This window comes from Rhea pennata, chromosome 15 (assembly GCF_028389875.1).
Source record: "Rhea pennata isolate bPtePen1 chromosome 15, bPtePen1.pri, whole genome shotgun sequence".
In the NCBI taxonomy this organism is placed as follows: domain Eukaryota; kingdom Metazoa; phylum Chordata; class Aves; order Rheiformes; family Rheidae; genus Rhea; species Rhea pennata.
The window spans coordinates 5,577,292-5,590,337 of NC_084677.1; the positions used below are offsets into that span (position 1 = coordinate 5,577,292).

General features: G+C 35.8%; 1 protein-coding gene across 1 annotated transcript in view; it reads left to right on the top strand.

Moving 5' to 3' along the window:
• The window catches only part of RBFOX1 (RNA binding fox-1 homolog 1), a 1,388,408-nt gene that overhangs the window by 1,345,685 nt on the left and 29,677 nt on the right, over positions 1 to 13,046 (top strand). The window contains exons 15-16 of the mRNA XM_062588818.1: positions 3,378 to 3,417; positions 11,473 to 11,537. Of these exons, the coding sequence (XP_062444802.1) occupies positions 3,378 to 3,417; positions 11,473 to 11,537 (105 nt within the window). The remainder of the gene's footprint in view (positions 1 to 3,377; positions 3,418 to 11,472; positions 11,538 to 13,046) is intronic.

Genomic DNA, 13,046 nt, shown 5'->3' on the forward strand with positions numbered 1-13,046 from the left:
AAATGAAATCAGCTGATTTCTTTTCAGCCCACATGTCTTGCTTAGGAATGTTACACTCATGTGCCTGGTTCTATCACTTTCTCTTACTGTTAACCAGATGTAACGATGGCGTCGTGCATCCATACTTCATTTTAGTGTAGGGTACATCTTCCAGTATATCATTTATCAAGCTGTTGCAAATTCAAAATTCAAACTAAGTTTGCATCTGTGCGTGACTGAGCATTATATGTATAAGGAAGGCCTAGATGAATGAAGTAATCTGTCCAAGATTACGACTAGCTTCCTTTGGGAATTCTAAGTGCAACAGCCTCTATTCATCTTACGACATCTTTGCTACAAATTCACAGATCATCACAAGGAGGAAGGAAAGAAGATCCCCTTTCTAACATATATTTCTCAAATACATTGTAATTCAATTTTAAATTACAGAGTTCAATAATTATTGAAAATAATATGTTTTAACATGCAGGTAATATTCAGTAATACTCTTTTTTTTTTTTCCAGTTAGTCAAAGTGATGCAGAATTAGACTAGCACTTAACAGTTGAGGCAGTCATGATTCAATAGAGGTTGCTATAAGGTTCTTATATCTTTTTTTACTCAGAGCTGCTGTTCTTCAGAAACAATATTTTCTTCTGGCATCAATCAAACTTTCATTTATTTAGCATTTCTGTAGTTGTATTCCTGTTTCTTATGCTAATGGGGATATCCAGTTATTTTTGAAACATATTTCTGAGGCAAATCTAGGCTGCCACTAGTCATTTTAAAGATTGGACTCCAGGAGCAACAGGTAGACAAGAAAAAGTAGTTTTGTTGTGTATTCTTTTTCAGATGAAAAGAACTAAAATACTTCTTCTGTTTTCCCCGTACACAGTGATGCATCATCAGTTTTTCTCATTGATCATCTTTTGGAACTTAAGTATTGCATGTTAGATAAGTTTGTCACTAACCAGAAACTGTACTGAAGCTATATTGAGATGAGGGAATCTTGCTACTGCTCAGAGTTTTGTTACTTCCTAAATACATCAATAAGCAGTAAATTTTGAATCACATCTTGGAGATGGATGACTTTTTGTTCCACACTGTAATTCTGAGTAGATTGTTGCCTATGTAACGTGGCATATGTTGAAAAAAGGAAAACATTTTATTTTACTGGAAATTACTGGAAAGCTGGATGAGTAGCATTGAATGCCATCTTTACGCGGGTGTTCTTGGATTCGTTGCTCATTAACCTCTTATAAAATTACTTGAATTACGTAGTTCCACTTAGGTTTGGGGGTTTCTTAATCCTGTTGTAAGAACAACACAGATTTATCCTTATTTTCTGCAGCTCTTGTGCTGTTTACAGAACTGGTAGCATGGTGGAGGGAACAGCAGAGGGAGGGAAAATGCAGAAACCATTTAAAAGCGTGTTACATATAGCTGCATATTATTGCAAATAACAACTTGCATTATACATTATATATATATAAATGTAAAGTTTTAGACTTTATTTAATAAATATTGAATAATTTTATACAATGTACAGCAACACCAACCTATGCAGCATCTTTTTGATGCAGAGGCTTATTTTGGCCTCTAAATAAGGGAATGAGTAATCCTTTCCAGAAGCTATGTGAATGTTTAGAATATGGAATCCTTTTCCTTTGAATGAATATGTGTTTGTTCAAATGCATGTCATTTGAAAAACAAACTTGCTATATGAAATTCCTGATCAGGTTCTCCATGTTCAGTAAACTATATCATGATCTCATCAAACCCTTTCCATGTTGTTTATGATTCTGTACTTTTACCTCACACTCGTGTGGTATGTTCTGTTACTTCTTACATGCAAACAGGTATGAGAAAAAATGTGTGATATTTTAAAGTACTTAAAATATCAAAACCAAAATGTAAGGACACTACCATGTGAATAATAGGCTTTCTAAATACTGCCTATACCAGCTTCGGTATATCCTGTTCTGGAGACATAATGTACAGAAAAACACATGAGTAGACTTCTGACCTTACTGAAACGAGGGGCAGGGACTCTCTGATTTACGTGAAGCCAGGATTTCACACATTATTATTCCATAGCAAACTTCTGTCATTGATAAAGTATGATGTGGTTTGTATGTATGTGTGCATATGTACAATTTTGTCAAGTGATTCTGAGAAGTATCAGTTCAGCCCTCTGGATTTTAGGCATATGAACTCAATAGATCACTTGTATTTCTGATGTGAAAGTTCTTCTTAATAACTTGATGATAACTGTTATTCCCAACTAGAAAATACTATTAAAAAAACAAAACAAACAAACAAACAACAACAAAAAAAAACAACCCAAGTCCAAAAAACTCTGTTTTTATGTGCTCCCATATTTAGCTCTTGGGTCAATTCTATTCAATATATCTATTTTAAGTTGCAGAACTGTCAAAATAAAAGCAAAACTACAGGATTTTTATTACATATGTAATGGGTTGGGCACCACTGCATAGGTCCAGTTTTACTCGGTGTAACCATTTAAACCATCTTTGCCACACTGTCTTTCATCCTGAAGTATTTAGAGGCTAAAATTCGAACTATTCACACTGGCAATTTGTCTTAGCTGAAATGCAGCAATCTCTGGGTGAACTACTAACAGCAACATAGTAATACTGCATTTTTTTCAGTTAAGAAGCGGTTACATATTCAACCAAAACTGCAGGGGGATTGCAAAACCGTAGTCATGTTCACCGGAGTTGTGAAATGATAAAGTGAGGAAGGTTAATACTTTTCTTGCATGAATAATGCTATGATATTCCTAACAGACGTGTTGTCGCTATCTGAAATGCGTATGAAGCCGACAGCACGGTGTCTCTGAGTACTCCCAGGTGTGTGTAGGTTGAGGTAGGGAGATTTGACCCGGGGGTAGAATACCACCAGTAAGATTCTTTCACCCATTCCATCACTTTTGTTTTGCTTTGTAATGACAAATACAAAACGAATACCACTTTGTTTCAGAGACTTGACATGAATACAGGACAAGAAAGGAGTATTTCAGGAAATTACATTATGTGGATGTAGCAAAACTGATGGCGTCTTTGGCCCACTGAAAAATTTCAAAGGAAAAGTACTGACAATTTGGGTTTCCTAAAAAGAAAAAAAAAAAAAAGTTTTCTCCAATTCTGCCATGCTTCGCCTCTCTTTGACTAAGCATTTGGCAAATACAAAGATCTTATCAGCAGAGTTTCACCTCTGGTAGTACTACCAACCTCCTTAACCGACGTGCAGAGTGCCTTCCTTCCCCCTCCCTTTGCTCTTGTGACGAGACTAACCTCCGCTCTGCCGGGGGTGGTGGCGTTTGCATGTGGAAATGCACTAATATGGATGTTTTTCTTTGTGTGTGCATCCTTGCAGTGTTGTATACCAGGATGGATTTTATGGTGCAGACATTTATGTAAGTATTCATTGATGTGCATGCTGTCCTTGTGCATTACCAGAGTCATTCTTTTTGCAAGTTTGCTGCCTAGCTTGACTCTGTTTTGTCTATTTACCATCCCTTGCCTGTCAGAAAGAATTGAGAAGAATATCTCTCATATTGGAAGACCTTTCTGTTCATTACATCTATCATTGTTCAGTGGAGCTGAATTAACTCTTCAATCAAATGCTGAATGAATGCAGAAAGATGTGAAAAATGCATGGGGAGGGGGGGAAGGCTTCTCCCCTCAAAATTAAAGTTCTGAGAAACAGGTGTAAAGGTTTTAAAACAGAAATGTTCCTCTGCAAATCCCAAATACTTGTTCTTAAAATCAAAGCAAATTGAAGATTATTAATACCTGAAGTCTGAAAATACTGTGTGGAGAGACATGGACCCAATTAGGAATTCCCAAATCCAGGAAACATTTGCTGGTATGCAAGTCCCATGGTGATAGTAGAGCTTAATTACATAGTCAGTTGAAGATATGGCTATGTCTTGGCCTTTATCTGAGTAGACATCTGTCTGCTCTTTTTAAATCTACCTATTTCAATTTAAATGAAATAGGTAGAGACTGCTTGTGGTGTAAGGAGTGGTTATATTTGTTATGATAGGACTGGATCCACCATTACCTGCCTCACATTAAAGCTTCGTTGGCCACCAATTTCATTTTAAATAACATTTTTTACGTTAATACATAAAACTGTACTTTTATATACTGAAAAATATTGAAGTTTTTAATTTAAATATGTACAGAGACTACTTAGTCTGAGTATATAAGACATCTCAGGTGGTTGAAGCCAAATTTCATTCTTCTAAAAGTAATTAGTTCTTATACCCATTATTCAGTCTTTAAAATTATATGGATGTAACATACTTTATTGATACTCCACTAATCTTTCACATTTGTTATCATTTTGATGAAACAGTCTGGTCCTAAATTACAGGTACTTAGGTATTGTCTTTATTGCAATGGACAGCTTGCTTTAACCTGATTTTGCTTGTGTTGTACTGTCTCTCTTGAGATACAAAGAGAAGGATTAGGTGAAATTGGGATGGACATAAAATATTCAGGAGGAAGTGCTAGAAAACATTACTTATGTTTATTACGAATAATCTCTTAGAGCAATTCCAAGGGAAAAGGATTTTTTTGGATAAGTTTTATATAAACGAAAACATTTTGAATTTATGGGCGTATGTACTACTTTTCTGATGGGGGGAAAAAAAAGCCTAAAAAAATGAGTTTATAAGCAGTATTTAAAAGTAGTTTTAAAATATATTGAATTAATGAGGGTTAAGAGTCTCTCTTTGTGTATTAGTGATGCTATGAGAAACACAATTGTTCGTGCTACCTGAGAATCACCGTTTGCTGAAGGCTAACACAAGTGTAGTATGTTGCTGAAATTTCACCTAAACAGTGTTGTCAAATTTCTGAGCTGTACAGGATATGTTGTACGGTGAAGAATTTCTTCAAGTGTGGTTTCCAATTTTCATTTTTCTTCAAACTGTGAAAAGAATATGACATTCATTTTGCTCAGTTTACCAACCTGAAAATCTGAAAAGCAACAAGACATCTTTCTCAGGCTTGCTAAATGTGATAGTATAGGTGGGAACTAAATGTTAATGTTACAGTTGGTAGTTTTGGAACCCACTGCTGCTGAAAAAACAGGAGTATCTCTTCTGATGCTTGAAAATAAAACCAGTCATACTTTTGGTTTTACTCTATTTCATTAAAGATGGCCTTCACCCTCTCTCAGACTCACATTTTGCTCCAAAAGCAGCTGATTTCAATGAGGAAGTTACTGAAGAAAATTACTAATTTCTAGTAGCTTCAGTTTCATTCTCTGGAGTATTCATGTGCTTAAGAAAATGGGATGACTGTGGTGATGCATCATTTCCATTCACGTGCTGGCTCATATTTCTGCCTGCATTTCTTTGTTCCTTAATGGGGAAGAATGCTCACCTTTACAGTAGTTGATAGAATTAAAACATTTTTTGTGGAAGTGTTTCAATTTTGTATAATGTACTTAAGGCTGCTTATTTTTGTAACTTATTTTTCTTCACATTTGTTTTTTCTTGCATCTGAAACATTTTAAGAGAGGGAGAGAGAGAGAAAATTGGCTTGTGTCGAAAGAAAATATATAATTCACAGTGCAGCAGATGAAGTTATTTATTAAATCCCAAATGTTATGGCATAGTTCTACTCAGCTAGTCGTCTTAAGTGCGGAGCAAAAGCTTTGTGAAAATGAGAGAATTAAAATTCAAACAATATAGATTCTAAGAATAAATAGGAGAGAAAAGAACCTCATGCCAAAGAAAGCAAAGCCAAAGGAACAGCATACTGAAAATCCAGACCAAAAATACACATTAGCCAGTATATCAAATTATGTTTCCTAATGATATGATTACATGGAGTAGTGACAGTAATATGGACCATGCTAAGCTAAGGACGATTCATAACTAGCTTTCGATATAGACACGCTTCTGATGGCTGGTGTATGTGCAGAGGAAGTAGAGAAGAGAGAGTCCAGTTGGGTAAAAGCTATAGGGAAAACCAAGAACAACAACATAGCCAGAATGGATTAATACTGACCAAAGGAACAGAAGAGAATAAGAAAGTAAAAGTAGTGGGAGGGAAATATAATCTAAAATGAAAAATCCACCGCCACAATTCTAAATGGAATGTAATGCAGTCTATATTTCATATATTTCTATATGAAATGTAATAACGCCTCTGAAATAGCTGAGCTATTGAATTCCTTTTTTAAATGTGCCTTTAACAAGGAAAAGTAAAGGAGATGATTAGGAAGTAAGGAAGACCTTTTAAAATTGAGTATTGATTCACTAAGAGAAAAAGTCATTAAAAAAGAATTAGGGCTGCCTGCCAGCAAACATAGAAGTTCCTAGATGAAGATTGACACCTGTGAAAATAAGAAAATACACTCCACAAGATGAAATAAAAATACCAGCAGACACAGAAATACGCAGTTAAAATAATAGCTCTGCACTTTTGCTCTGCTTTATCTTAAACCTGTTGTTTTTTTTTACCATTGTCATAAAGAATGTTTTCAGAACATGACAGTCTTCAATCCGCACATAAAATGCTGAGAAACATGAGATACTTCCGAACTCTTATAACACCAGTTTCAGTCATGCCTTAGCAATACGGTTTAGCCGTGTTTATTAGTCAGTCTTATTATTAAAAGCAAGATTTTCCAACCTGCTCTCGGGATCCTGACCCCGTGATACTGTGGCAGTGAGGGGCCCTGGTGGTGTATAAGTACAAAGGCAGATTAGGATTCGTTCCGAGTTGCAGGCTGAGGATAAGGCCTATTTCGTGAGCGCAGACATGGAAACATCGTCAATAGCTCCTGGCATCTCTTCTAGCTCGAAGGTACCGTGGTACTGAGGGTGAAGCATGCGTTTCCTTCCCAAGAAAAGAGCAAGCGTTTTGGGTAAAAGCGTATTAATCACCTAAGTCGGGTTCCCTTGGTGGATGTGCTCAGCAGGGGAATCCGTTGCCGCAATCAGATACCACGAAAGGTGCTGGTTGAATGCAGAAAGCAGAGATGTGCCCATGGCTCCCAAGGCTTCCTCTCAAGTCCCCGAGACTCTTGTGTTTCGTAAACAGAGGGATGGGCCATTTTCCAGGACTTACAGAATTAGAAGCGAGGTGTGGAGAAATGACTTCTCCAAGGGCGAAAGCCTCCCCAGCGAGCAGCGGGCTGGGCCACCGCAGCGCTCCACCGATGCCTGCTGAAAGCCTGGAGAGCTAATGATAAAATGTCCTACTCCTGTACTGTTTAAACCTCAGTATCATATAAATAGAGGAAGAAGAAATGGTTGTTTCTTCTTCCTATACTCTGCAGAGCTGGGTGTAATATATCCCATTTTTAACCCGATTTCTCTATTTTTAGCTAATTAGGCAGGTATAATTCACAATACTAGAGAAGGTTTTGAATCTTGATTAATTTAATGTTCACAAAATACTTTGAGAAACTTCAGTGAAAAGGTGTATAAGAAGCAGAAATGAAGAAGAAATATTCTCAATGTTCACATAGAACGTTTACTATGCTAGTAAGAGGAAAAGCCTATGGAAGAAAATAGCCATTATTTAGACTAGTTTAAATACACATATCTACAAAAAACACTGTCAGTTCATCTGAGATCAAGATCAAGTGAAATAATTTAGCTATTTTAGGAGGGAGTGTACATAGCTCTACATGTTTTTATGATCTATAGATATGTGTTTAATTTGCTTTTTGTGGAAGTTATACTTACTAGATACTAGATATGTATACATTTTATTTAAAATTCAGACATATTTGATTTTCTGTACATTTTCATTTTATTTTACCTTATTTGCAAATTCTGTGATCACTTTGAAACATGATTATGATGATTTTGTAGCAATGGTTTTCTGATCTTCCACTGATCCCACTGACCTTTTTTCAATTTGCTTGAGCCACAGAGATGTATAAAACATCGAAAGGAAATTTTTGAATAGCTTTGGGGAATTTGTCTGAGAGCTGTTCTTCCTTCCTTCCTTCCTTCTGTCTTTCCTTCCCTCCTCATTCAAATCATTACATTTCTATTTCTTTATAGAGTAGTATTTCAAGAGCCTGTGTATGGCAGTAAGTTGCTACAGGTATGACATACCGCGTGATGAAAAACCTCATCATGCTGACTAAAGACTGCTGTAAAATCATGCTACTAATAATACTAATCATTCAGTGAGGATATGGATTCTGTGTGTGTAAAATGATAAGAATAGGCTGCCAGTTGCATGGATCTGTATCACAAAAATCACAGATTTTCTTCATGTCCCATGAAGTGCAACACTCAGTGCTGTGTCTCACTCAATATTTTATACCGATGAGTTATTTCTTTGTATTTAGACTGAAAGTGTATTGGCTTTACTCTTACTTTTTTAAGACAATATAACCAGCGTTACAAGACATTGCAAAATATTGCAAGTAGCAAATATGGGAGCACAGATAAGACAGTAAATATTATTTTAGCCAAATGTATTATCTTAACTGATTTTTCAAAGTAATATCATAAAGCATAATAGTCGAATACTTTCTGTTTGAATGTTCTTAGTGAGGGAAAGTAAAAACAGTTTTAACACCTTTCTAAAAAATAGGCACTGCAAATTATATTATTTATTGCTATATAATTATTACATAATCTAGTTTTAAATGTTTCACATGCAGTCCGAAGTATGAAGATAAATATTCAATGTATCACTCGAGAGGTCTATGTATCTATTAGATACTACTAGTGTATCTAAGATATCTGGGATATCTAAGATACAGGCCAAGTTCAAAATCAGAAAATTGTCAGGTAGAACTTGTCACACAAGTTAAGAATTCAGTAGTTTGAGTGACAGATTCTCATCCTGATTCCCAATATGAAGTATACCAAAAGACTGCAGAAAACAAAAACAGTGAAACTTACTTGCTTAAGAAAGTTTTTAAGTGTAATTTTGTAATAGAGTATGCTATAAATATGAAATTACTACCTGGGCTAATAGGGAACTGTGACTCAAGTAACCTGATATCAAAGTATGTAGACATTTTGCCTTTAGTTTTCAAAACTATTGAGGCAAATTCAATAAGTTACGTCCCTTTTCCTTTTTATTGCTTTAGACTCAGTCTTTTCAGGACTCTCATGAATTTAATCCTGGTTGTTGAATCCAAAGCAGCTTAATAAAGTTCAGAGTTTAGCTTGATTGTTCAGCAGCATTTCCCTGATGAATGCAAATCAAAATGTAAGCATAAAAGCAGGTTCTGAACAATAAAGAGTCCGTCTTCAGAGACAGACCAATTTTCAATTGTATTTAAATAAAGGAAAGAAAAACAATTCTTACAGAGCCTGCTGTCTACAGATTTAAGAGCAGTCAGTATATGAACTGTGCTTATTTTAGTCTGATTAAGAATATTGCAATACTGATCCTTTTAGGTAGTGGCCTGTTCTCAGTCTTCTACTTCATTATGTGTGCCTAGTTAGATTGAAGTGAAGTGACCTCTCCCATTTAAGTAAAGGCTTTTAGAATTGGAGTATTAGGACATGCAGAGAAATCATACCTGAGGCTAATTTAGGATCAGCATATTCCACAGATTTTCAGAACTGGATCTTGAAACAATCTCGTAAAGTTGAATATCCTCTTTCTACTTTTCCCATTTGGTATTGAATGATAGCAGAGATATTTAGATTTCAAAAAAAAAAAAAAAAAAAAAAAAAAAAAAAAAAAAAAGAAAAAGAAAAAGAAAAAAGAAAACTGAAGGGAGAACAGATGACACTGTATCAACTCTTACCTTTCTCTTGGTAGCACAAGCCAGGCCAAGTGTATCACTTCCATTATCTTCTCCATCAGCTTCAGTGTTTACTGGCTCTGTTTACACTTGGTGACATTCATTACTTGTTATCTAATTGCCCATATGAAAATACCTGCAAGCAATATTTACCTATTATACATTTATTAGTCCTTTATTTGTCACCTATTGCTTTATAAAAATCAAATGCTCGAAAGCAAATATGTTTTTTGTCAATGCTTTGCTTGCACAGAAGCAGCAGCTTGCTGCAAGAGAGGCAGTGTGTATCACATATATAGTATACAGCATGTATAGTATATGAAAGCACTACCTTACTCTAGGGTTGGTCTCAACAATGGCTTGGGGGCAGGGAGCTTACCAAAACTGAGTAGGTAACTAATATTCTTTAGGTAAGTGCTTGAAAAAAGTCCGAACGCATGTTCCTCAGGTGTGTTGACAATTCAAAGCCTGGAGTTTCTAACTGGCTGTCAATATGTGTAGAACATATGTTTATTCCTGGGGCGATGCGACATTATCAGCTGAGCAGTGGGTGGTTATTCCCCCAAATAAACTGCTTCAGACCTTTGAACCAGAAGTGACTTACGTCTGTTAGGGGTGAATGCGTTCTACCAAGCAAAGGAGTAGAAAGGGAAATAGGTTGTAACAGTCAGCAAAATGATCTTCTTACTTTTCTGGAAGGTAAGAGTGATTCTTTTATTTGTGAAATCAAAATACAATACTCATACAAGTTTCTACAGTAAAAATAAAATACTATTTTAGTAAGAGTTGACACAGAGTAGCCTATTCATGCTTCAGCGTATTACCGTGCGTGAATACAGCCTTCAAAACAAAAAGATCAATCCATTAAAACGCACACTTTAGCAAGAGGGAGAATTTCGTTCAAAGCTGAGAGATCGGATAGTTTCCTTTTCCTCTCTTTGTTAAGGTAGGGGGGGAGATGGGAAGGGAAGTAGGGCGATCCCACATCCCAGAGGACTCTGGGGTGGCGAATTCTAATTGGAACGTAAATAGTGTTTGTGTTATCTGCAGAGACTGGCCTCTGCTTGCTAATTGGCATGCTGAGATCATTTTGCGATGGTTGATATAACGCCCTGGTCCATTGAATAGGAAGCTCTGCTGTTTTCACAGTTTGATAATCAATGCATCACTGCGCACAATTCCTTTCAAATGTGTGTTTGTTTGTCCTGTTTGCTTAATTGAACAGCTGCAATTACTGTTACATACAACTGAATGTTAATTCAGCAAGGAAGAGATTTTTCCTTCTTCTTTATAGTTTTATGTATAATATGGAAACTTACATGACATTAAGTATTAATTCACTGTACAAATCCCCCCAAATTGATTAGCAGCTGAGGCTTTTTTTTTTCTTACATTTTTTTTGTAATGTAGCCTACACCTCATTCATAAGAACAATTGCTACTTGAAAGCCTGTAGAAGAATGCAATATTGCCTTATAAGAAGCTTATTTTGATGAATGGAGTCCACTGGTTTCTCCTGATCTCTGGGACAAATCTTAACAAGTACAAATTGTTGGTGCTAAATTTTGCTTAACCTTTCACTGGAATATTCAATATGCATTTGACCACCTTAACTGGATTTGCAGCATGACAACAGTATTTCAATCGCTTGTTGCTAGATTTTGCAATACATTGTTTACACTGCTGTAGCAATGCAATTAGAACGTGAGTTTGTGTTTCAGGGTGGTTATGCTGCCTACCGGTATGCCCAGCCTGCCACTGCCACTGCAGCTGCCTACAGTGACAGGTAAGAGCTAATGTATTTCTAATAAATATTTGAGCAGTGGAAGTTGAAGATGATTTTATGAATTTGCCTTGTTTAAGTCTCATAACTGTCTTGTTGCTCTGCAGATAACTGTGGTTTCTAAAGCAGACTGTTTTATTATAATCCATGAATAGCCATAAATTGAGAGATTTTAGGCCTTAATTGAGAATCAGGCATGAGACATGCACATTCCCAAGCTGTAGATCATCCAGTTAATGTCTGTGACCCTTGTGCAGTGTAGATAAATATATGTACAGTTTTATGATGGTCTGCTACTTGAGATCATTATTTGTCTTACAAGTATTATTTCAGTTGATTTAGAACCCAAAACCTACTGAATGCTCTCAGTTCCTATTGACATTTTGTTTTAGTCAGTGGAAATTGAGAATGAACTGTATCCAAGCTTGAGCTATCCGAATCAAAACAATTCTTTTTCCATTTGCTTTCTCTCCAGACATTTTTTGGAATGCTGGAAAAAATTCAGTTATGCATTGTTTGCTGTATATTTTTATCCTAAAAATATAAACTGCATTTGGTGAAAATAGTATTAGGAATGAAAGATTATTAAAATCTGCATAAGAGAAACATGCAAAGACTTCTGTAATCTAACAGGAATGTCAAAGAAATTAACTCTTCTACTTATAAAATGAAAATTGTGGTCCTTTTGCATTCAGTGTCCGAATTGCTATTGACTTCAATTGGAATAAGATTTTTTTCAAACTGCATAAAAATAAATATGTATTGTTCTTTGCAGTGTGTGGACATGACTTTGTAATGAATAGAAAGAATATGCTATTTGTTCTTAAGAAATTGTAGCTTTAATAAAATCTTCACCACTGTTAACACTTTTCAAGCACTTGAAAAGTGTGCAGTCATAAAGGGAGGAATGTGTATTGCAAAAGATAGAAACATGCAGATCTTATGGTTCAGAACAGCAGCAAGAAGTATGGTCGCACTTCTCTATTCCTGATACAAGAAAATTTTCCCCTGAAATCAGGGAGAAAATTTCTTAAGTCTTGAAATGTATTGAAAAATAAATGCTAAATTAGACATTGTTTTTAAATGTGTCTGTTTCTTAAAGAAATCAACAGATTAAGACATTTCAGTGAACTATTTCTTAGACTGAAGTGCTGTTCATGGATTCCGTATTTTTAGAAATACGACCAGTACAATGGTCTGAATGTTACAATGCTCTGCATGCGTATTTGCCTTTCAAATGCTTATTCTGGGTAATGAAGATACATTTCGTAGTTATGTGAATAAAACAATTTGCATGTGTGGCTGAGGCATGCTGTGTCAGACAGGTAAGCAAGTTACTTTCTATTCATTTCGGATGAATAATATCAAGTAGATCCTGCTGTTTGCCCTTTGTTTGCAATGTCCTGTTTCTACTGAGGGTAACCTCCAAGGCGAAGTGCTACTCTGTAGTTCCATTTCATTTCCACAAAGGCGTGTTGTTAGCATGACGTAGGGCTGGGATTCTTCAGTGAG